This window comes from Squalius cephalus, assembly GCF_949319135.1.
Source record: "Squalius cephalus genome assembly, chromosome: 2".
Taxonomy (NCBI): Eukaryota; Metazoa; Chordata; class Actinopteri; order Cypriniformes; family Leuciscidae; genus Squalius; species Squalius cephalus.
Window position 1 is genome coordinate 49,147,620 of NC_137123.1, and position 26,204 is coordinate 49,173,823.

General features: G+C 35.8%; 2 protein-coding genes across 2 annotated transcripts in view; both read left to right on the forward strand.

Annotated features, from left to right (window-relative positions):
- The first annotated feature begins 298 nt into the window (after positions 1-298).
- Positions 299-25,353, forward strand: wdr19 (WD repeat domain 19). Its single transcript, XM_079853761.1, has 37 exons — positions 299-385; positions 778-869; positions 955-1,020; positions 1,184-1,309; positions 1,412-1,527; positions 2,019-2,134; positions 2,242-2,322; positions 2,699-2,811; positions 3,542-3,715; positions 4,383-4,453; positions 4,575-4,747; positions 6,600-6,714; positions 7,139-7,245; positions 7,336-7,458; positions 8,479-8,628; positions 8,921-9,068; positions 9,358-9,565; positions 9,753-9,912; positions 11,335-11,445; positions 11,561-11,670; positions 13,872-13,929; positions 14,319-14,465; positions 15,004-15,086; positions 15,201-15,284; positions 15,803-15,949; positions 16,119-16,243; positions 16,903-17,012; positions 17,235-17,303; positions 18,919-18,996; positions 20,221-20,317; positions 20,602-20,726; positions 21,349-21,430; positions 21,855-22,005; positions 22,566-22,689; positions 22,966-23,042; positions 23,126-23,272; positions 24,059-25,353. The coding sequence occupies exons 1-36, from the start codon at positions 380-382 to the stop codon at positions 23,238-23,240; spliced, it is 4,038 nt and encodes a 1,345-aa protein (XP_079709887.1). The 5' UTR covers positions 299-379; the 3' UTR covers positions 23,241-23,272; positions 24,059-25,353.
- glrba (glycine receptor, beta a) overlaps positions 23,206-26,204 on the forward strand; it is a 30,432-nt gene continuing 27,433 nt past the window's right edge. The window contains exon 1 of the mRNA XM_079853774.1: positions 23,206-23,272. The gene's annotated coding sequence lies outside the window, so the exon portion shown is untranslated. The remainder of the gene's footprint in view (positions 23,273-26,204) is intronic.

Sequence of the window (26,204 nt, forward strand, 5' to 3'; positions counted from 1 at the left end):
ATTAAATTTGTTTAATTATATTAACAAAAATAGAAGAACAAGAACAGAAAGGGTTGCCTTATTATTAGAATAAGAATAATTTTTCAACTACTTAGCCTATATTATGCTTAACATATAATTTTGGCAGACAAATAATGTTATTTACTCCTATTACTCCTCATTAATATAGCTTTCTATAAATGTTATTACCGTATTTATTAATTAGTACCTTTCTTATTATTTCGTCGACTAGGCCTATTTATTATTATTCTGCTGTTTTGTAAATCATGTTTTACTGTTTGCTGAACGCTGACTGGCTGTTGCTTAGAGGTTGCTAAGAGAGATCAAGACGCGTCGGAGTGAAGCACCCTGGGAAGTGAAACGTTTTCAGCAAACAAAAATGAAGGCACGTATGTTTTTTATATATAAAAAACACTTGGTTTCCTATTGCATTTAAACTGAATATCGCTATTTGAAGTACACGTGCTCTCGCGAAGATGCTTTTAAAAGCATCACGTATAGCATTAGCACGATGGCTAGTTAGCTCAGCAGCAATGTATTTTACTAGTGAAAATAAATTAATGTAAATATAAGTGAACAAACTGCAAAATACTGATAAACTAAACTTTTTCCTGTCTGCTAGTAATATAAATGTTGTCCAAAAAGATTGGACAGTTATTACATTATCTTTCAAGATTGTAACGTTATGTAGTTTTGTTGTCATTTTAGCCTGATATTCTATGACTGCCGTTTATTAATGAACTGTATTTATTTGAGACTTGTTTTGTTTCTTTTCAGCGTGTTTTCACGCTGTCAGAAAAGTCCTGGTCTGGATCATGTTTGCAATACAAATGGCAGAAAACAGTAGGAAACTATCTTGCAGCTGCAGGGTGAGTACCGTTTGCTGGTTTATATAGACAAGAAGTGTTCATCTTTTTAGGCAATGTTTGAGTGAAATATTTTATATATCCACAGCCCTGACAATTTTGTAAAAATCTTTGATCGACATGGACAGAAGGTCAATGAGTTAAATCTCCCTGGGTAAGTGAGCATTCAGCCATGCTCTGTCTGAGACTCTAATTTCGAGTTTAAAGATATTTTAAGATTTTATGTAATATTGTTTCTTTATAACTATAGAGCAATATTGCAGGCCGGACATTCTCTTCCTGCAGTTGCTCATACTTTTGTGTTTTTGTGCGTACAGGAATTGTCTATCTCTTGACTGGGATAAAGATGGTGATATCTTGGCTGTGATTGCTGAAAAGTCCAGTTCCATTTACTTGTGGGATGCAAATGTTAACAAAACCTCTCAGCTAGACAGTGGTATGAGGTGAGTGATGTGATGAGAGAGGGAATGTGTTAGAGAATAAACTCTTTAAACTGTTTTTCAGCTGATGCCTTTTTTTCGGTTGTTCTTTTCGGGTTGATACAGAGATCAGATGTCCTTCCTGCTCTGGTCCAAAACTGGACCACTGTTGGCTGTTGGCACATCTAAAGGAAACCTTCTTATCTACAACCAGCAAACCTCTCGCAAGATTCCTGTTCTGGGTAAAATAGAAGAATAATTAAAAAAAAAAGAAACATGTGAATATTTCTCATGTCATATATTTATTTCTTCTTTCAGACATGTGTTCTTTTATATTTCTATAATGTATTTATTAAATATAATTTATTTTAATATAATTATATAATATATTAAAATAATGAAATGGATACAAATTTTCTAAAGGAACAGAAAAGGTTGCCTTTATCCTAATGTTTTAATTGTTTCTCTGATCCCTCTTGCAATTATTTTTAATATATATTCATGAAATGTGAAGGTTTAAACAAAATATATTTTCTATTTAAAAATATATTACAATTTATAATATGCTTCACATATATTTTGGGCAGACACAAAAAGGTATTTGCCGTATGGAATACATTCTGTAAGAATTTAGGTACTCTTTTACTATCAAATATTATGTTCCTCTCCATTCTACTATTTAGTTTGGGTAAAAAAGATTTAAAAAAAACATACATACTGTATATTCATGTAGGTAAGCACACAAAGAAAATCACATGTGGCTGTTGGAGCTCTCACAACCTCCTGGCGTTAGGCAGTGAAGACCGCAGCATAACGATCAGCAACCATGAGGGAGACACCATTCGACAGGCACGTGAGGATCTGTCAGAGCGAGATCCTGTGTTATAGTATCTGTTGGTGTAGACGTTTAGATAGCATAGTTTGAAATGTTGTTTTCCGCTCTTTCTTGCCTTCAGACCTCTGTGAGAGCAGATCCTGCAGAAGTTCAGTTCTCAGTGATGAAAACAGATGAGAGATCATCTCCAGGAGAAAGCACTGTATGTTGACATGCTCATTTTACCTGATTTTTTATACTGATTATAGGTAGAGGTGAACGTATGAGCAAAATCTTAATTACGTTATAAGTAATTTCATATCACAGTAAAATTCATATACTAATATTAACTATTAAAAAAGATGTAATTTTTTATAATTGTAATAATCACAATATGGGATTATTCTGTCTATTAATACTTTAGTACTTAATGCAAGGTGCTTTGTCTTTTGGTTATTTTCTCTTTATTTTGAACTTTATGGATGTAAAAAGCTTTCTGGCATTACTGTACAAACAGTGAAACTAAACTTTCTCCATCTCTTTGTTTCATGAGTATGCAAATATTTCTACAGATTGACTAAATGATCTTTAACTTGCAGGTGAGTGTGGCTTTGGGTAAGAAGACCCTGTTTCTTTTTAACATTAATGATCCTGATAACCCTATAGAACTGGCCTTCCAGCAGCGCTATGGCAACATCATCTCCTACCGCTGGTACACACACACACACACACACACACACACACACACACACACACACACACACACACACTGATGTACTTCAATGTGGGAGTGATTGTTTTAAGTCTTTGACCACTGTGCTCAAACAAGACATTTAACCACAGATTGAAGGACTGTTCCTTCATTCAATTTAGTCATTTTGGATACATTTTAAAATTTTTTACTTAATAAACAATAACGTCCTGGTTGCCAGTGCCACGCAAAAGTTAACTGCCGTTTTAGTTACTAATAATAAAAAGACATTTATAATTATTGTTGTGCTGTCTAATCGATTAATCGCATCTAACATAAAAGTTTATGTTTACATAATTCATGTGTGTGTGTATATATTATTATATTTATATATATTATATATATGTGTGTACTGTGTGTGTGTGTGTGTATACAGTATACACACATACACATATTTCTACATGTATATGCATATATGTATATATACACACACACGGACACACATATATATATAGATAATATATATAAATAATATAATATAAACTGTATATACTCACATATATTATGTAAACAAACTTTTATGTAAGATGCGATTAATAGATTTGACAGCACAAAATTATTTATAATGTACCTTTCTTAAAGGTCCAAAAAAAGTCAACCAAAACACAAAGAGAAAAAAACACCACTCAAAACATAATTGCTTATTGTGTTTTTTTATATACTGAACACATATTTTCCTTTCTGTTTATAGGTATGGGGATGGCTATATCATGATAGGATTTTCTCATGGTTATTTTGTGGTAATTTCCACACATATCCGTGAGATTGGCCAAGAGTTGTTTCAAGCCCACAATCATAAAGACAGCCTTTCTAGCATCGCCATCTCACAGTCACTAAACAAGGCTGCGTCCTGTGGGGACAACTGGTAAGTGTTTATTAGTATCAAAGACTTTAGATATACAAAGACGGTGCACTCGTATAACTATGGATGGGAGAAAGTGCAACGCGCAATATGCCAGAATAAGCCCCGCCTTCTAAATAAAAGAGCCAATCGTAAAATCACTGTACGACTGCACATGTGCATTGGCTGGTCCAGCCTGAGAAATGCAGTGTTTTGTCATGATTTTTATGAGACAGTTGTTGTCAGATTTCATTGGTGATTTCAAATAAGAAATTGAATCGTAAGCTTGGTGAACAGCTTTAGAGAATTTGATGTTTCCCCATTCAAAGAGATATGAGCTATACTTGCATGACTGAAACAGCTGCCCAAGAATCATTTCAAAGATGCCCGCTGAGTGAAATGACTTGCCTTAAAGGGACTTTGCTAGTGTGCACATTACAATAGATGTCTGGATAAACTGCCATATACCACATTTTCCCGGTAAGCTGATCGACAGTTTAGGTCAGTTGTCAAAACCAATTTACATATACAAAGTCATTATAAATAGATTTAAAGGACTGACCTCACCTACAGCTCTCAGACGCACACTTCACTGTTTCATCCAATCATGACAGTTTTATCCACCACTCTCATTGAACATGAAATTTTATTTCTGTGCTGTTAAGATAACACTATTGTATCTCTCTGTGAGTATTAAGATACATGACCTGACTGATCTGAAGGAGATGTATGCTATAGTCACGCTGGATGAGGAGACCAAAGGTATGCTATGAAATAATTTCTGATGCATATTGATGCCCTGTATATGTGTTAAAATAAAATAAAGAATTGTTCTCTCTGAAGTGTGCATATTTCAGTGAACACTCACTCATGTCTTTCTCAGGCCTTGATCAGATGTGTTGGACCGATGATGGGCAGCTGTTAGCAGTGTCTTCTCAGCAGGGCACTTTGCATGTCTTCCTCACCAAGCTTCCCATATTGGGAGACAGCAGTGGCACTAGAATCGCATATCTTACATCCCTGCTGGAGGTTACAGTCGCTAACCAGTTGGAAGGGGTGAGAAGACAATACAAAGACATATACACATATACAAAAAATCAGTTAAATGTGCTCACGAAGCATCACTATAACTATTGATCATCTTTTTCCAAACTCCTAATGCTAAATACTAAACATGCATGTAACCTGTCTTGCATTGTTAACACTACAAATGTGTATGATACCGCAAATTGTGCAACTTCTTGAAAAGAGGTGTGCTATTACTTTTCTAAGCAATCAGAATTTAACTTTTTACTGGTACTAGAGCTGCTCAGTTCAGGATACATTGAGAATCACGAATTTTTTGTTTAAAATAGAGATCACGATTATGAATATACAACCATACAAAATGACATGTAATTAAATTCTGGGTTCATTGCTGCTGTCTATTTAACAAAAATATTTAATTAATCTGAATTATTCATTTAAATGAAGGATGAAGGATTCATTTTGAATGAAGGATTCATTGACTCCCTCATAAAGACGTCTGCTGCATCCCAGTTCGCCTACTTATACTATGCCCTAAAAGTATGTACTGTTTTTGTGAAGAAAAAGTACATACTTTTAAAGTGTATATCAGAATCGTAGGCAAGCTTTGGGACATACTACTTCTTCATAATTGCATCTTTAACGGACAGCTCTGTCACTTATTTATGTGCATCCTGTCACCATTTAAACTGACCTGTCAATCATTTTGTCACAGTTAAAATCCTCCACATTCAATGTAATATAATATCCTACCGTATCGAAGAGAAACGTAGATCTGCCAGTCGTGGGTCTTTCATGCAGAGACTCTCCTCATGTGTTTGTATAATGATGCATTTAAAAGTTAATGACCAAACTTATCCTCATAAAAGTTCACAATGGTGTTGCAGATGAAATATAATGTGGATAACTTTGAATAAACATTAAATAAACATGAATCCTCATCCAACACGCAATGGGTTGTGGGCAATATTAGCCGACAATTATCAGATTCTGTCCGGAAATAGTAAACGATCCGGGTATCATTGGAACACTCATTTCAACATAAGTACTACATTGTAGTTTTAAATACTATTTTGGATGGCTAGTATTCGAGTTGGGACACAGCAGTCACTTGTTTTATTTATAGATAAATCAGCCTTTTTGAACTAATCTCTTGAATGAATGTTTCAATGACAAATACTTTTATTTAACATAAAAGACAAATCGTTGTCATTTATGAATAAATCGCGTGGGTGTTTGAATCAAGATTGCTATCTTTTAACAATTAATTGTCCAGCTTTACCTGGTACACAACGAAACGGTTGAGAAAATCCCTTCGATTTTTGTTGAAGGAAGGACTTGAGCCATATCTAGAGATTTAGGGTGGGTTTCTTTTAATTTGGACCCAACCTCAACCATCTAGCAACCGCCCAGAGCACCCTAGCAACTACCTAGCAACACCCTTAAGGCCCGTTCACACCAAGAGTGATCACTATATAGATAACTGTAGTAGCATTCACACCAGTGGACAATATTGTTCTGTTTATTCTAAGCGTGTGCTTGTCTGTCACTTTAAATGCTCGACACCAGGATGGATTCTGATTGGCTGTCAATGTTTTTATCGTTCATCAGCTGGATAAAATCATTAGTGATTCCGATGATATCATTACAGCTGTGGTGTGTACTCGGCTATTCTTTAATATTGAGAACGATTTTTAGAACTATATCTTTATCTTTATCGTTATCGTCCTTGGTGTGAACGGGCCATTAGAACGACTAACAACTGCATAACAATGCCCTTGCAACCACCCACAACACCCTATCATTTTGTGGTTTTGCCAGATTGTTTTCTTCCAGAAAATGTAAAAATAGAGTTTATAGATGGCATTTTATCTCTTCAAAGGAGTCCCCCGTTGCTGTGTCAGTGGAGGTGGAGCCTAATTTCATAGCTGTGGGACCATATCATGTTGCTGTGGGCATGAATAACAGAGCGTGGTTTTATGCATTAGGAGATGGTGGTAAGTGAGGAACAGTATGAATTCACATTTGAGAAAAAAGGAAATATTCTGACTTGTAGCAGTAACTTTCTTTACATCTTAAAGGTTTAGTTCATTTCAGAATGAAAATTCTGTCATCTTTTACTCATCTTCAAGTTGTTTCAAACCTATATGAATTTTCTTCTTCTGCTGAACGCAGAAGATATTTTGAATGTTGGTAACCACACAGGTGATGTACCCCATTGATTTCCATAGTATTATTTTTCCTACTATGGAAGTGAATGGGGTACATCAACTGACTGGTTACCGACATTCTTCAAAATATCTTCCTTTGCGTTCAGCAGAAGAAAGAGATTCATAGAGGTTTGAAACAACTTGATGGTGAGTAAATGATGACAGAATTTTCATTTTGAAGTGAACTAATCTGTGCATGTGTGTGTTTCAGGTGTGGAGCGTGTAAAAGACACTGAGTATTTAGGGACAGTGGCCAGTATGTGCCTGAACTGTGACTATGCTGCTGCCCTGTTTGAGGGGAAAGTCCAGTTGCATGTGGTAAGAAGACAATTGTGTAAAAAGACAATTCTGAATATATGACTGTCAGCTTTTTCTACTTACTTTTTGTTTAATGTGTGTGTATGAAAGATTGATGGAGATGAACAGGTTGTTCAAGAGGACAGACAGACGAAACTGTTTCCGGAACCCGATCAGAAATACCGCATCCTCAGTCATGCTCTCACCTCTGAGTTTCTGTATTATGGGACTGATGTGAGTCATTCACAAATACATCTTTTTTTTCCATCCTTACCTCATTTTATTCAATTTATAGTTATGGTTCTGAATGCTGTTTTGTTTGTGCTAATACACTTTATAAACACATTCTGTGACTTCTTAAAAGCCGATATTTGGGCGCATTTCTGTTTTTACAAAAAGAACATGCATGAATGACAAAATAAGGTGCAGAACATGCTTAATGTTAAAAAGAGTTAAACGCAATAAGCCATGGACATAGACATCATGCGATCCTGAATTCAGTTCTCTTTAGCGTGAATTGTGCTTGAATGGTCAGAGACACATTTCAAAATATCTGTCTTGGTGAGTATTTACATAAACATTGTCATTATGTCTTAAGTTAACGTAAACAGTTGGGGGAAAAAATCTATTTTGTGATTATTAATATAGTAATTATTATTGGTCACACTTTAATGTACAGTCCTGTTCCACATGTACATACAATGTACTTCTTATAGTAATTACAATAACTGGGTAATAACTAGGTACTAACCCTGAACTTACCCCTAAACCAGACCTTAACCTTAGTTACCTTGTATTGCCCACTACTTTCCTTGGTAAGTACACTGGAAGTACATGTAAGTGCACGTACTGTAAAATAAAGTGCAACCTTAGTATTATTAAAAGAATTTTAGAGAAGATGCATCGAGAATCGTTTTATAATCTAATCAATAACTTCTGAATCGTAATTGAATCAATTGATGAGACAACTGGAGATTCACTCTATTTAATAATATATTATAGTTGTATTATTTATATAAAATATATTATGTCCTCTAGCAGCAGGATACTTATTAAAATAACATTTTAATGAAAATGTATGCCCTTAATATTTTGTAGTTTGATAAAAGCAATAAGGCACTCAAGCGTGAGTAATGTGAGCCCTTTAGTGTGACTCTGTTCATTATATAACATGGCCTTTCGTACCTTATTACCTAAATGTGTCATTCTTTGTGTTCTTTCTGCCTATGTTTTTGGCTCTCTCTCATTCTGTAGACCGGGTTGATTCAGTGTTTCTATTTTGAGGACTGGCAGAGTGTGACTGAATATCGCCATACAGTGGGTGTACGCAAAGTCTTTCCCGACCCCAATGGGACACGTCTCGTTTTTATTGATGAAAAAAGTGACGGCTTCCTATACTGTCCGGTACACACAAACAAACACGTTTTCCACTCTTAGAAGGGTAGTTCATGCAAAAATAAAACTTTTTTTTTTTACTCGCCATCATGTTGTTCCAAACCTGCATGACTTTTTTCTGAATATCTTTATTTTGTGTTCCGAAGAAGAAAGAAAGTTAAGTAGGTTTGGAATGATATGAGGGGGAGTAAATGATGACAGAATTTTTATTTTTGGGTGAACTGTCTTTAATGACTATCAGTAAAAAAAAAAAAAAAAAAATGACAACCTTTAAACCAAGTGACATCTGTTTTTCCTATAGGTGAATGATTCAGTGTTTGAGATCCCAGACTTCTCTCCTGCCATTAAAGGGGTGTTGTGGGAAAACTGGATCAGCAATAAGGGTGTGTTTGTGGCGTATGAGGAGGACAAAGTCTACACATATGCCTTCCACAAAGACACCATACAGGGTAAAACTAAAAAGCAGAATGTTTTTATCATTAATAGGTATGGGAGTTGTAATATTGGTTCCGATTTCATGTAATGATTACGGATGCGTATAATGGTTCTGATAGACGTTTCATTTAGTCATTTTTTTGAGGAAGCATGGACAGAGTTAAAAATCTTTAAAAAAAGGTCTCAATTCCCATTCTAATCATCAATGCCTTGTAATAGACATTTTGTTTTATTGGACAATGAAACAGACTACACTGCTACTGAATGTTCGTTAGTAGCGTGTTTTTGTGTGTTTTTCTCTAGGCTCTAAAGTGATTCTAGTTGGTGCCACCAAGTTGCCGTTTTCCCATAAGCCCTTGCTGTTGCATAACGGGGAGCTGACATGTCAAACCCAAAGTGGGAAGATTAACAGTGTGGTTTTAAACACACATTCATTCCTCAACAACCCACATAGTGACACTAGCAAAGACAAACTCCAGTCATTACTGCAACAGGCCATCATGCTGAAAAGGTAATTTCATGCTACATTAGTTTGATTTGGAAGTTTATTGTGCATTCTTAACTACAGGATATCAAGCCCAAAAATACAAACCTAAATGCTTCTGAAAGCAAGGTTGTTAAATGTATAATTTATCAATGATTGTATCCACATGATGTCTTCAGCAATGTTCTGAACTCTGTCAAATGTTTGTGTGCAGGTTTTCTGATGCGTGGAATACCTGTAAAGCTCTGAACAAAACCGAGGCATGGGGTGAGCTGGGCAGGGCATGCCTGCACCACATGGAGGTGGAACTGGCCATTAGAGTATACCGCATGATGGGAAACGTCGGCATGGTCATGTCCCTAGAGGACATCAAGGTGTGACCATGTCACTAGGGCTATGTCTACATTAATCCGGATAGATTTGAAAACGGGAGTTTTTGTCAAAACGCTCTCCGTCCACACTAGGGTTTTCAAATGTTTTCCAAAAGTTTCTTTAAACATCGTAAAACGCTTAATTACAGAGCATGCGTAAACCATCATAAAAGCTCACTGAGAGGATACAGACAGAACAAGACATAATCAAGTTACAATGCAATTCTTCTGGCAGGATCATTTTATTTAGCAAAATATCTCACCATTCACTGATGCGCCCAGGTTGCACTAAAACGTAATTGCTCAGCAAATGCGAGTGAATTTTCTGTCATCTTTGCAGGACTGTGATGTGAAAAGTGTGCAAAGTAACATATTTTAGCAACTGTGTGAAAGTGAATAGCATATAACAGGCACAATACCAGTATAAACATGAATATCTGGGTTCAATATGCATCACATGACTAAACTTGCATCATCGTTTTTAAATGCCTCTGTTTTCACAGTCCACACTACAACGCGAAAACGGCATTTTCAAATGTATCCACTTTGGAGAGCGTTTTCAAAAAGCTTTGTTTTTTGTTGCTAAAAATGCCATCTCAGTGTAGACAGAAGGGCAAAACGGAGAGAAAAAGATGCGTTTTCAAACAAAAATGTATTAGTGTGGACAAGGCCTAGATATGTTCTAAACGTGTACTGCCTCAGTAGGCAGAAGTTTAAAGTTAGCATAAAATTGAAATTTATCATTTATCATTTTTTAAATGCATGTTATTGAACTTATTATCCATGCATTTATTAATTGTTTTCAAATTTTTAATCAGACTGTCATAAACCGATTTTATGGTGAAACAACAGACTTCTCCAGTTATTTTGTATACATAAACCCTCCCCCTTTCTTACAATCGACTGCAAGCCCATATTAAGATCTACCTCTATCCAATCAAATACCCATCCTACTTTTTTTTTCCGATAATCCGTTTCACTCGGTTGTATATGTCACAGTATTGAAGAAAAGATCTTTCACTACTTCCGTTAAATCGTGACTTCATCATATGTGCACTGATTCTTAAAGCTTCTGTTCCAAAAGCTTGGCATCTCATTTCATTGTCCCCTAAAATGTAATTAATATAAAATTTGTGTGTGCCACGTATATCTATTGTTATTAATTATTGTGTTGCCTGTATTGAAATCCATGTTGCGTATCCAGTGCACAAGGAGCACTTTTATATGACACATTATAACAGGTCTTTTATAAGGTTCTATTTCAGTTAGGATGTTGCCATAGAAGGAAGCACCCCATTTAGGCAGTAAGCAGTGAGGGAGCTCACTGGGTTTTGGAACGGAGACATTGTGTGTCCGAAGTAAAGAAGAAGTTTGAACTCTTTTACACACTGAAATGTGTAAATTGTTCATTGACTGTGTCTGCAGGGAATAGAGGATCAAAATTTGCTGGCTGGACATTTGGCCATGTTCTGCAATGACTATAACCGAGCCCAGGACCTGTATCTGACATCTTCGTATCCCATGGCAGCCCTGGAGGTAAAATAGGCATGCACGCACACATGCATGACAGTTTATATCCATGCTAACTATGTACGTTTTTAGACTTCCCAAGTCCCAAGTCACATTGGCTATTGTACTGTTGTGTGTGTAGATGAGAAGAGACCTGCAGCATTGGGACAGTGCGTTACAGCTGGCTAAAAGACTGGACCCTGAAGAGATCCCATTCATTTCTAAAGAATATGCCATACAGCTGGAGTTTGTGTAAGTCAACTACATTACATAGTTAATTACATCTAAAACAGCTGTTTTGTAAACACATCACATGCACATTTCACTGCACCTGAAGTGACATGGACTTGTTTATTGTACTAGATGCACCTGAAAGGAAAAGCCGGTGTAATAGAGTGCTGCAAGGTTGATGTGTTTTTGTAGGTCAACACGGATGTTAGCATTACTCAGGTTCCCTCAACACAAAAACAATAGGATTTTCCCATTGGCTTCCATTTGCAGGAAATAAGCACTGTGACCAACAAAAGTTTATAATAATTCCCTGATAAACTTCACAAATTAACAATACTTTTATGAATTTGAAGCTTAAAGGGTCAGTTCACCCAAAAATGAAAATTCTGTCTGTAATTACTCACCCTCATGTTGTTCCTGACAGAATTTTTATTTTTGGGTGAACTAACCGTTTAAATACGATCGCCAGAAGTAAAAAGCTAAATGTAGTCTACAAACAAACTACACCACGGTCACCACCATTAATCTTCCAACATTATTTTGTAAAAACATTAGTGAGACTAGTGAGTAGATGAATTTACCTAGTAGTTTGTTGTTATGATGTTTAAAGGGTTCATGAAATGGATTTCATTTTTTTAATTTAATATGTTCCTTCAATTAAATGTTTACTTATAATGTTAATAAAGTTTTTTGCACAAAAATCCCCCCAACCAAATATATATGCAGAAAAACAATTGTTTTTAACCCTCATTCTGACCCTCTGTCTGAAATGACCCATTTTTAAGGGGTGGCTCCTTTAAGGTTTGTCAGTAAATGGTCACTGTTATGACTGGCTAACGTCAGTGCATTGGAAACAGTATCAACCAAGTAAGTGTTTTGAAAACTTTATCCATATAAAACCATCATTTACAGACAAAGCACTATGAAATCATTTACTTAAGGTTTGTGATGGAGCTGCTGCCAGATCCAATACAGTTGGCTGCTTCATCTTTCAACAAAAGTTTCTTTGCGAACTCTCCAATAAAATGGTCTGATGAAACATATAATCCTTCGACGCTATCCTGTGACGCCATTAAAATAAACCATCCACTTATTTTCCGACGCTGGAATCCTTCTGAAGTCTATACAGAGACGCAAATAAGATGAAAATTGGATGCGTCAATTCACCAATTCACCAGTCTGTGTCCAATGTAACTTTAAAATAGCCCAGACAACATAGCTCTATTTTTAATGGTATTGTACCACATTTCAGATTTTTTGGTCTGAGGTTACGGAGAAATTGTGATTAAAATACCATTTATCCCCTTCTCTCTGTTTGTTAGGAGAACTTTCAGAGCTGCCCCACATTACATAAAATTAGTCCTTATTCTTTTTTTTTCTTCTCATATTGTATTGTTGTAAAATACTTAAAATAATAATAAAAAAAAAAAATTGGATGCATCAAAACAAACGTTGTTTCAGTCTTCCATTTGTCTGGTTGACAATAATGGGTTCTTTTTGCTTTTGATGTGACGCTCGCATCCTGTGTTAGCAAATGTCAGCCGTTAAGCAACTCAATGCCAGTGGTGCGATGATGTATAACTCATTGTTAATGTCTTTCTCTGGAGGCAGTCATTTGCAAATGTATTTGCCCATGTGGCGTCACTGGTCCAAGGTCCCCCAATATCAAAACGAGCTGTTTTTTGATAGCTATAGCTGGGGCATTTAGAAAACAGGCGTAGCCAAGTCAACCCAAAAGCCTGTCATTTCTAAACAAAAACTCGAAACTTTAAAAAAACAGGTGAGAACATGCGACATATGATTCTAAACAAGCATGCAAACTTTTATGGGGATCAGCCCATAGGTGGGGCTATATCTGTTAAAAAGCTTTAAAAACATATTTTCCTTTGTAAATTGTCTGTATTGGCTGTAAATGGTCTTTTCCATCAATGATCTTGGTGGTTACAGGCTAGTTAAAGAAAACATACCTTTATACGCTTGTGCTTAAAGGCCTTAAAATGCTTGAATTTTTGCCTTTTGGAATTTTCTGTCTGAGCATACTACTCGCACTATTTATACTACAAAACAGCATCGAATAGTATGCAAACTGGAACACACCTATTGACTTCAGGAAGATAAAATTGCTAAAACTTGTTTCTGGGTTTTGGCCTACAAAAATATGTGATCCCTATACAGCACTCTATTGTTGATGTAATGTCATATGTTTTTGTGTCACCCTCTAGTGGAGATTATGTGAATGCACTGGCTCACTATGAGAAAGGCATAACAGGAAACAACAAGGTAAGTGTCTGCATGTGTGTCAAATGATGATCAACCACCTTAAAGGAAATTCTCATCCAGAAATGACAAATTTGTTATCATTTACACATTTACAAAGTTGTCAGAGTGCCTTTCTTTCATGGAACAGAAAAGGAGAAATTGTGAATATTCATGGTGCATATTTCAATACAGTGAATGGGGTGACCAAGGGCTGTCAAGTTCCAAAAAGGGAGTCTTCTGAAGCCATACAATATCTTTTTCAAGAATAGAATTTGAGAATCATGGGAGAAGAGAAGATTTTACATGAATAACAACTTAAAATGACATGATTTTTAATTCCAAAAATACCTCCTTATGGTATCTAGAACAATGAGCATATACAGTAGATCCTAATATGTGTGTGTTTGTAGTTCCAGGATCATGATGAGAGTTGTCTAGCAGGAGTGGCTCGTATGTCCATTAGAATGGGTGACATTCGTAGAGGAGCCAACCAGGCCATCAAACATCCCAGCAGGGCTCTAAAGAAAGACTGTGGAGCCATTCTGGAAAGCATGAAGGTGTGTGTGTGTTCATTTAGCCCAAAGTATACGTCATTTTCGCACAGTTGTACGTATAGCCTTTCAAAGTATACTCAAAAAGTACGCTTAAACAGGCGATTGGCGCATGCGCATTACGACAACTTGCACTACTTCCCTTTAGCATCTTTGTAGCCCTGAAATCTGTCATGAAGATATTTACACATCTTTATAATCGTTTAGGCTAGTAGTTGTACAAATGTAGGTTCTTTCTAACCTCCTTTCAAAATCTCTCATTTACTTAGCCATCCATTGTTGTTGTAGTTTACACATGTTTCTTTCTCTTCTGTTTATTAAATTTGTTCTTCAACTACCATGTGAATCAATGGCCCTGGGGCACTGTTGCCCCTTTGTGGATGAACTAATTTGGTCAAAACAATTCAATGTGCATGTTTTTGTACAGTATACTGATGTTTGCGTCATGCACACTGTACGAGGACCCTAGCCCATGAATAAAAAGTGAGAGCAGTGAGTGAAAGTTTTCAGATTTTCTTTTTTGCTGAATGATTTTTGTGTGCAGCAATATTCAGAAGCGGCTCAGCTGTATGAGAAAGGCCAGTACTACGACAAAGCTGCCTCCGTCTACGTACGCTGCAAAAACTGGTAATACAACTTCACAATTGTAATTAACAGCGTACACCACTGATTTTAACATTGTGCTAGGGAAACATACTTGTGATTTGTAACTAATATTGATCTCTAACCTCTTAATGTCAGGGCAAAGGTGGGCGAGCTCCTGCCCCATGTGACTTCCCCGAAGATTCACCTGCAGTACGCTAAGGCAAAGGAGGCTGATGGCAAGTATGTACCAAATGCAATGCAGTCCCCTCCAACAACGTAAACACTCACTTCATATAATGTATGACTTAAAGAGGTCACTTCATACTATTATTTATTTATTTATTTATTTTTTGCCAAAATGAAGAATACATTTTCCATAATTTTCCCTTTTTTTATATATATGAATTATCCATTTTCAACCCTGTGACCATTACAATTAGTTTTCATTGTTGTGACTGTTGTATAGTACAGCCTCTTCACATGTGATATGAGATACAGCACTGTGAATTTTCTTTATTTTTTTATTTTTTTTTTCCTGGTTGACTGATAATCTGACTTTTGGAGTATGGAAAAAAAATTCAGCTCAGCTTATTAAATGGTCCTCTTGGGAGGCATGTTTGTCCTCTGGAGAGGATTGTTTCCTGGGTGTTTATCCTGGAAAATGTTTCTCCTTGTTTTATGAATATTACTGTAAAACCACATTCAAGAAACACCAACTGAATTGCCACTTTTCAAATTTTGTGCGTGTATGTGTTTAGATATAAAGAGGCAGCAATGGCCTATGAAAGTGCACGAGACTGGGACAACGTAATTCGAATCCTACTGGAGAATCTTAACAACCCTGAGGAGGCTGTCCGCATCGTACGAGAAACTCAGTCCATTGAAGGAGCCAAAATGGTAGCCAGGTCAGTAAAGAGAGCAGCTGTGGAAATGAAATACTTTTTTCTTTTATAAAATGTAGTCTCAACAAGTGATTTTTTATAGATTATTAGGATTTAACATCTGCCTTTATTTCAAGTTCTTTGCTCATCTGGATGTTCTTTTAGTGAAATTAAATGTTCTTTGACTGCACAGGTTTTTCCTGCGTTTGAGTGATTACGGCTCAGCGATCCAGTTCCTGGTTTTGTCGCGTTGCAGCGATGAAGCTTTTCAGCTCGCCCAGCAGCACGGGCAGATGGAGGTCTATGCTGACATCATTGGTGAGCTCTCTGATCATCTCATACTTGGGTCATTCCTACAGTACATTATATGTCTTGATAAAATATTAAATTCATATTTTTAAAAGATGGAAATCTTAGTAATTTTCAAAATATCACAATTATGTGAAGATATGGGTGAATACTTTATGTGAATACTTTGGTTTACACTGACTGGAAAGAAATATTCTAGGTTACTTTTTTCTTTCTCTAATCAAAATGTTCCAAACACAACATGTTTTCATGTCGAGGATATAGTTTTAATTGGCAATTAATATATAGGCTTTCTTATGTACTCTTCAGGATTTGCCATTCTGGTAATCTTTTGTAATATCCCTTTAATTTACAAAGCCAAAGAAATTATAATTTTTCATGGTTAAAAAATATTGACTTAAAGTTGAGGCTATTGTGTAAACTCTAAAACCTTCACTTAGCAATGGCTTACTTCATTCTTTATTTTCTTTCTGTTCAATCTCTTACCATTGTGTAAATAATCAAGCTATAATTAGTAGTTTAAGTGTCTAAACCTGACCAGTGTGTATATTTCTAAAAAAGTGAGGAACCCTGTTATATAAATACTTCCTTCAAATACTGCATAAGCATTTTTTTTTTAAAGATATATAGTTAAAAGTAAATAATTTAATTTAACTACATGTGTCCAGGTTCGGAGGCTACAATAGAGGACTATCAGAGCATAGCGCTGTATTTCGAGGGGGAGAAGAATCATCTTCAGGCTGGGAAGTTCTTTCAGAAGTGTGGACAGTACAACAGGGTATGAGATCTGTGTGTGCTGTTAGACTCCTTTCTCTCTTTCCCTGCCATGCCTGAGCGCACTGCCCCTCTGTCTTTCAAGCTCTCACTTTCGTCACACTTGTTGGTTGCCCCGCTCTCTTTGCTCATTAACTCCAGAGGGATTATTTACTCAACTGACTGTGCTAATTACCTTGGTCATTAAATGTTATTAATATATTTGTATCTGTCTGTCTGCACACAGGCGCTGAAGCACTTTTTGAAATGTCCTAGCTCTGATGACAGTTTGGCCATAGAGATGGCCATTGAGACAGTGAGTACAGCTGGGGAGCAATTAATTCACTCTTTACCACATAAAATTCACACAATTTATCACAATAATTATATTCATGATATTTATTTACTGTATGTATAGTTTTTATATATATATATATGTATGAAGAGTTCAGATGCAAAAACCTCTAAGTGCCATCTGAAATTTTCTTCTACAATGATCTTTTTTATGAAGCTCATATATTTAAGTTCAGCAATTGCCATTTAAGTGAAATTACTGAACTTAAATAAACGAGCTTGATAAAAATGATCATTCTAGAAGAAAATTTCAGATGGCACTTAGAGGTTTTTGCATCTGAACTCTTCATATATATATATATAATTAGTATTATGACCCAGAGATTGATCATATCGCCAGATCTCTAAATAATTTGAGGGCTTATTCATTAATAATACAGCATAATACATCACACAGCCCTGCTGCTATTGAATTGTTTTTCAAATGTGTCACCACCCATGAAATACACTTGATAGAGACACATGATATAATTTGGCCAGCCATCTACTAGTATGCAGTCATATATACTTGGAATTTATCCTCTGCATTCAACCCATCCAAGTTAGTGCACACACATTAGTAGTGAACACACACACTGGCAGCCATTTTTGCTGTGCCATCTCAGTCATAGAGAATCGAACCCGCAACCTTCTGTTACCAGTCTGACTCTCTAACCATCAGGCCACAACTGCCCCTAAATATCTCAAGCGGTGTGGCCAATAATTTTATGTAGATAAAAAGGAAACAGGCAGTGTGTTATAACTTCTGTATACATTGACTGATTTTGATTAAACTTCAGCTGTGTGTTCGTTGTAGGAGGACGATCACATGGCTGTGTCAATTGTGAGAGTCATAGCAGGAAGTGTGTCACTTTCAAAATGTTTTAAAATTGGCTTTGTCAGATTTGTCATAATGTCAAGACATCAAAATCCAGTTGTCATGGCAACGTGTCAAACTTTAATATACTTTTTGAGACTCTTGGCATGCTTGAAATTGCATGAAACTCGACACACACATCAGAGTTGTTGTCCAAAACAAAGCCTTGGAAATGGCCGTGTAGGAGGGGCTCAGTAGTGCCACCTTTTGTCTAAAGTGGGGGATTAGTTTTACTTACAGTTACAAAACTCTCTACATATATTGGTCTCATTGAGCCGGACAACTTTCTAATTAACAGTCATTAGCTCCGACCAACAGGAAGTCAGCTATTTTTGTTTGAAGCTCTGAATTTGTAACTAATGCTCCAAAGGACGTCATACGATTCACACCAAACTTTCTCAACATGATGCCAATATATTGAAGATGCTAAATTGCAAACATAGTTTAATATAATTAGTTTAATAAGATTAATAAAATATATATATTTTTAAACTTAAGATAAATACTTTTTTTTTTGCTGCAAATGATAACTAGTCATCATAATGGTTATTATTCTTAACAAATAATTATAATTAATTTTATGAGCTAGAATTCCTATATTGATGCCCTAATCAGAATCAAGGTGTTTGGCAAGAATTGTGATGATGATTTTATCTAGTTGTAGCAGTTATTGCTAGAAAATTGTTGTGATGATGATGATGATGATTTGTCTGTTTAACAGGTAGGAGAAGCAAAGGATGAAGCTCTAACCAATCAGCTTATTGATTATCTGATGGGGGAAAGTGACGGAATGCCAAAGGTATTTAAAACAACGGATTAAACTGAAACTAAAATTGAAATTTTAATACATTAAAATGAATACATTTATTGGAACTTATTTCTTTGAATTGAAATTTTCCTTCAAGAAATATAGCTCATTTTAATTTATTAAGATATTGATGATTTTATTCAGAAAGGATGCAATAAATTGATCAAAGGTTACAGTAAAAACTTTTACTCTGTTACAAAAATATTAAACAGCACAACTATTTTCAACATATAATAATAAGAAATGTCACCTGAGCACCAAATATGTTAGAATGATTTCTGAAGGGTCATGTGACACTTAAGGACTAGAGTAATGGCTACTAAAATTACATTTTAAAATATATTAAAACAGAAACCATTTATTTTAAGTTGTAATAATATTCCAAATAATAATTATTTTACTTTATTTTTGATCAAATAAGAGGCTTCTTTCAAAAACATAAAAAAAATCTTACTGACTCCATTTTGAACAGTAGTTTTGCAGCTTGCTGGATTTGTTTCCTGTATGTTCCATTACCCCACTGGATTCATCACCACTCCTTGCTCCAGGACTTGATTTTCACTGAATAGAACCCTTTTAATAATCTTTTATTAAATTATAATAAACATGAGGATTATCTAGTGTCTCCAGAGAGCTCTAACATTGACTTTCACTTTATCATTTATTGTTTCTTGCAAGTACGTCACCTCTTTTAAAATGTGTGGGCATGAACCCTTTAAGTGTCTGTCTTTAGAACAAGCATCTATTGATTTTTCAATTATGTTCTGTAAATATTTTGTAACTCATTGTCTAGTGCCTGTTGTCCTTACACTCATCATCTCTCACTCATCATCTCTCTCTCTCTCTCTCTTGCGTATCATTGCATGTGTGTAGTCTCTTGCCGTGAGTAGCTCATTGCATCTGCTGATACTTCCCCTTGTGGTGACCCGGCCAGCAGAAGGCACTCTGTGTGTCTGTGTGCATATGTGAAAGTGTTTTTGTGCTTCAGTTCAGTTCCTCTCCTTAATCACTTCATATTTTTACTGTGTGTGTTTGTGTTGTAGTTCTTTAAACTGTATATCTTTGAAAATGGTTTGATTCAGCCCAAATCATTTTGTATAGAACTTGGGTGGTCTACTTTTTTGTTTTGTTTAATGTACTGGTATTTAGCATCAGCAGTGCTATCAGAAATATTGTATCAACTAGATAATATTTGTTGGTTCTGCTCTTTCCTAGGATGCAAAATATCTGTTCCGGTTGTACATGGCTCTCAAACAGTACAGAGAAGCAGCGAGAACAGCTATTATAATCGCTAGAGAGGAGCAATCTGCAGGTCAGATTTCAGTGCTTTTTGGTCAGTTATCTAGGTAGTATTGGTTTATATTATAATGTTATTTTATGAAACAGATTGTCATTCAATGTTGTTACCTTCAGCGCAAATATTTGGTAGCATGTTGCATCCTTACGTGATTTGTATAATTCTTATCAACTTATTAACTCCAACCAAGCTTTAAAACAATCCAGACACTTTGTGCAAATAAGAAGACGCAATACATTCTTAGGGAATTCCCATCATGTGTTTTTTATGAAGCACACTTATTTGTGTGTGTGTTGTAGGAAACTACAGGAATGCCCATGATGTTTTGTTCAGCATGTACGCTGAGCTTCAGACACAGCACATTAAGATCCCAGCAGAGATGGCCACAAACCTGATGATCCTGCACAGCTACATACTAGTGAAGGTGGGAAACACGTTTACACAAAGACATGACTTGACTGTGGATGAGAACATTCTCATGTACATTATTTGAAGCAAAATAGTGAAAAATACAATGTCACTGTCACAACATGCATTCTTTACATTTTAAGTAGTGGGCCCAAAAAGTCCAAATAAAATGAATGTTATTGCAGTATATTGAAAAATAGCAAACCAGTGGGTTCAGTATGATTCATACTTTTATTCAGAAATTGACACAAAAGTGACCGTAAATATTTTCACTTTGTTACAAAACAGTCAAGGTTGCAACTTTCTATTCATCAAAGAATTCTAAAAAAAGAGTTATGTTTTCCACAAAACAATTAAGCAGCACAACTGTTTTCAACGTTTCTTGAGCACCAAATCCGCATATTCGGCATATACTTAATTTTAAATGTGGTTTAATTGACCAAGAGTGTTTAAATACTTTTTGTGGCCCCAGTATTTTTCACGTTTATTTAATGAAGAAAACTGAATTAACAAACATGTAATAGGTGAGGAAGGCCTAGAAATCTATGTCGGACATTCATATTCAACGTGTTCATGTGCTCATGAGGTATTCAGTGTTTTTTGAAGTTTTAGATGTTTGTTTTTCATTCATTTTTCAGATCCATGTTAAAAGGGGAGATCATTTAAAGGGGGCACGAATGCTTATCCGTGTGTCCAACAACATCAGCAAATTCCCATCCCGTGAGCCTCTCTTGTACACCCAGACACACACACACACGCACTTCAGCACTGTTATGGCTGTCATATCCACCAGATCTTTTCTTATATAGAGAGGAGATGACAACCTCTACGTCTGTATCACTGGTTTAACTGTCAATAATGGGTCACTTGCGCTTGTGAGCTAATTATATAATGACCCTGACCTCATTGAAATGCTTTAAGAGTTTTACTACAGTGCTGAGTAATGAGCTGTTTCCACACAATAGCAGTTGTGGTCTCCCTGAGTATTGCTCCTTTTTGAGCTAATGTTGTAGGCTCTGGATCCACCTTTAATGTAACATAAAGCTGTGTGTGTGTGTGTGTGTGTGTGTGTGTGTGTGTGTCGTGCGTCTGTGTCTGTGTGTGTGTGTGTGTGTGTGTGTCTGTGTGTGTGTGTGGCCTACAGACATTGTTCCCATCCTCACATCAGCGGTTATTGAATGTCATCGTGCTGGATTAAGGAACTCTGCCTTCAGTTTTGCCTCTATGCTGATGAGACCAGAGTATCGTAACAAGATTGATCTCAAATACAAGAAGAAGATAGAGGCCATGGTCCGGTAAGACGCACAAGAGACATTTGCTATTAATGAATTGCACCCATTAAAGAGGTAGTTCACCCAGAAATGAAAATTCTGTCATTACTTACTCGCCCTCACGTCGTTCCAAATCCATAAGATTTTTGTTCATTTTCGGAACACAAATTAAGATATTTTTGATGGAATATGAGAGCTTTCTGTTCTTTCTGTACTGTGGATGGTTAGTAAACAACCATACAAAATACAGTGTACAAAAGTGGCACAACTGTTTATTGAATTCGCTCCGCAGTTTCTCTTTACCCTTGTCCTTTCATTATTGTTTTACTATAATAATACAGAAAAATATATATTTTCATTGAATCATTCTGTCCATCTATGAACTAGTTAATCTGTCCTTTACAAGTAGGAAAGAAGTTTGCATTTTCTAAAATTGTTTGATTAGTGTTTGCTTTCTGATGTTTTCAATCTGTTGTATGTGAGGGTTCTTTTTTTTTTTTTTTCACCTCTGAACTACTGTAATGTATGAAATATCCTGCTGTTGCAGTGACCCAATCATTGACCCTTTTTCTGTCTTCCATCAGTCGTCCAGATACTTCTGAGGTGGAGGAGGAGAGCTCACCCTGTCCCTACTGCAGCTTCAGCCTGCCTGACTGTGAGCTGCTCTGTCCCGGATGCAAAAACAGTCTGCCCTACTGTATCGCCACAGTGAGTACAGGCAACTTAATCTACTGCGTCACTGCACTGACAGCTCTTGCAACCTACAGCTTCAGTTCCACAGTGCAGACGTCACAGAGCCTCTTCCTCTGCCTGACAAACAGACCCTATTTTAACTCCCTCTTTAGGTGCAATATTTCATTCATGACTCGTCTGTGACCGTAATGAGAGGAATGACAATAAACTTGACTTGACCTTTAAGTGTGTAAATGCAGACACGCACAGTTCCACAGTCTGTCTGATAGATGTGTGTGTCATCATTTTCAGGGTCGTCACTTGGTCAAGGAAGATTGGAGTGTCTGCCCACACTGTGATTTTCCTGCTCTCTACTCGCAGTTCACCCAGTAAGTCTCATCCATCCATGGTTCATCTATCTAGTCACCTATCCATCCATTGATTTTCTGTATTTGTATGTGTTTTGTTTCAGGCTCTTAGAGACGGAGTCAGTTTGCCCCATGTGCTCGGAGACTTTAAATGTCAGCGACGTGAAAAAGGTTTCAGACTGCTCTAAATATCTGCAGCAGGACCAACTGGAGCGCTGAGATCGAGAGAGCAAGAAAGGAGAGACGAAAGGGTAATAAGAGAAAAACATATCTTGCTGTTTTTACTCATACAATGGGGGCTCAATGTCTGAAACTAATGAAAATGCTTCTTTTTTGCGTTTATCTAGTTTAATACATTTTTTTTAAAGATATATATTATATAATCTGCATAAAATTTGAGTGCTTAATTGAATTTTTTTTTTTTTTTTTACATGTAATTTATTTTTAACATTTAAATATTTATTTTAAATCAAAAGTTTACACACACACACAAATCAAATTCAGTCATCATTTACTTACGTCATGTAATTCCGAACCTGTATGACTTTGTTTCTTTTGTGGAACAATAAAAAAAACATATTTTGAAGAATATTGGCAAACAAACAGCTTTGGGTCTCAATGACTTCCAAAAACATCAATATCTTATTTTATGTTCCACAGAAGAAAGAAAGCCTTTTTCAGTTTTGGGTGAACTATCCCTTAAAGTATTTCTTGTTTGTTTTATATCATTTTAACAGTTCTTTCATTTAGTTTTCTAGGTTTGTATTTATTTCCACTGTATACCTATACAGCACACTTTCCAAAAGATATAGATATATGTCAAAGACTACATCTTCTAGCACTTATTTTTGCCTAATGAAATTGATGAAAATGTGTGTCCTTGATATTGAATTATGTATTAACATTATATTTATATTTATTGTTCCCTTCATTTTTACAAAATAGACAGGTATGGAATATTACAATGTTTTAATTATTATTTTTTGTGATTATTTTTGTAAACTTTGTTAAGTTCCCCTTATGTTTTCTGTTTTCAGATACAGAGAATTGATGTTCTCAAATTTGCTGACAGTCACACCTCTGATGATGTATGATGGTCAGTCTTTACAGAATCAATATTGTGGGATCACTATTGTAACCTTTCAAGCCAGTCATGATTGCATTTTCCTGATATTGTTGAAAATACAAAAATGTTTATTGGTAATAAACATTATATTATTTATTTACCAATAATATTTATTTACCAATATTGTAGCAATTTGCAATCATGGTATATTTATCTTAAAATACAGAGAAAAAAAGAAAAGAAAATATGTATATCTGTATAGTGACTCTAACATGTACTTCTACAGTGTTTTAAAGGTAAAGTGCATACTTTCATCTGCCATTGGCTGTACAAACAGGTAGTCCCGTCCCAAACTCATGCCATTGGCTAAGTTGCTGTTGCTATGTTGGGTCTTTTTTAAACACTCAAAGCAATGTTGAAAGTACCACAAAGCCTCTGCATTTTTACTTTTTGGGGAAATCAGCCTATGAATGTTATCTCTGCATATTAAACTTGTATAGGAGAAAATTGCACATTAGCTTTAATCTGAGTGTTTTGTACTGCTGTTTTGTAGCCTGACCACAAGAGTTCAGCACTGCAGTGTGAGCTAATAAAAGGAGAAAGACAGTTAATCTACCCACCCAAGTGCTGACATTTATTATGAGCTGGACTTTCCATTCACCTTACATGTGGCCTTAAATTTATTAGTGCACATAGATTTAAAGTCAACAACTCTCTCTTTTAATGTTGAGCTTCACCTCACTGTTTTAGACATTTAGGCCAATAGTTCTGCATTTTGTATAAGCTTTAGCTTTACTGTACTAAAAAATTGTAATTCTAATTATTAGAGCATGTGAAGCCTGATTTATTTGCATTTTGTGGTATGTCTGTGCTCTGAGGCTGAACTGCAGTATATGCTTTAAAGAGATTGAAGAATGTTCTTTAAAGGGATAGTTCACCCAAAAATGAAAATTCTGTCACTCACCCTGATGCCATTCAAAAACCAGTATGACTTTGTTTCTTTTGTGTAACTCAAAAGAAGATATTTTGAATAATGTTGGTTACCCTAGTTTTGGTGACCTTTGAGGGTGAGTAAATGATGACAGAATTTTCATTTGGGTGAACTATCCCTTCAACATGTATTTTTGGAACATCTTAGGTGTCCCTGTGTCGTGTGGCAGATTTTTATGAAGATATTTTTGAGTATTTCAATTAGAAGTAAAAAATTAGGTCAGTGCTCTTATGTCAAAGTACTGTCCATAATGTGGATTAAAAATATGTACCCTTGCTCTGTCTTTGGACATGGTATTCAATCAGTGAACTCCATTATTTGCTTATAGTGGTCAAAAAATAGTTTGAGCTCAGGATGAATTGTGTTCTTGTCAGCCCCGGACAGATGGTGTGGGTGTGTGTTATATGTATATGTGTAGAAGGCATGAAAGCATGTCCCATATTTAGCATAGCATCTGTCTTGTTTTGTAGTATCAGAGTGGTTATGTAGTATGTCCTTTAATGATCATTTTATAAGAATAATAGTCACTCACTCTAATTGTATTACACAATATTCACCTGATTCACCTGTGAAACTACCACATCTGACAAGCTTGTGTGTGTGTGATAGAGGATTGTGTTTTACAGCATCTGAAATGCTGAGGTAAGTTTGTAATTTGTAAAGACCATCATGAAGCTGTCCAGTGAGTGAGTGTGTGTGTGTGTGTGTGTGTGCGAGCACAGCGAGAGCGTCTGTGTGTGTCTCCTCTGCAGCATGCTGGCGTTGTGCCACGCTGTGAGCAGAATGGCTTCACAAATTCAGAAACACAGTTGTAGTGTTTTATTTCCCAGTTGCACTTTATTTCTTTGTACTGATATTTCACACACCTATGCACCCAAGTTTTATATGCTGTTACTTCATGTGTGTGGATATACATACAGAGAGAAAGAAAGATATAAATATAAAAGATATAACTTTATAAGGTATACTGAGCAAATGATATATGAGCTATATGATCAAATTTACATATATTAATGATATATGTATGTATACATATATAAGATATACTGAGCAAATATAATTCATCCTATTCTCATATTGTACATGTGTATCTTGCTCATTCTCTCTCTCTTTATTATTCTCACGT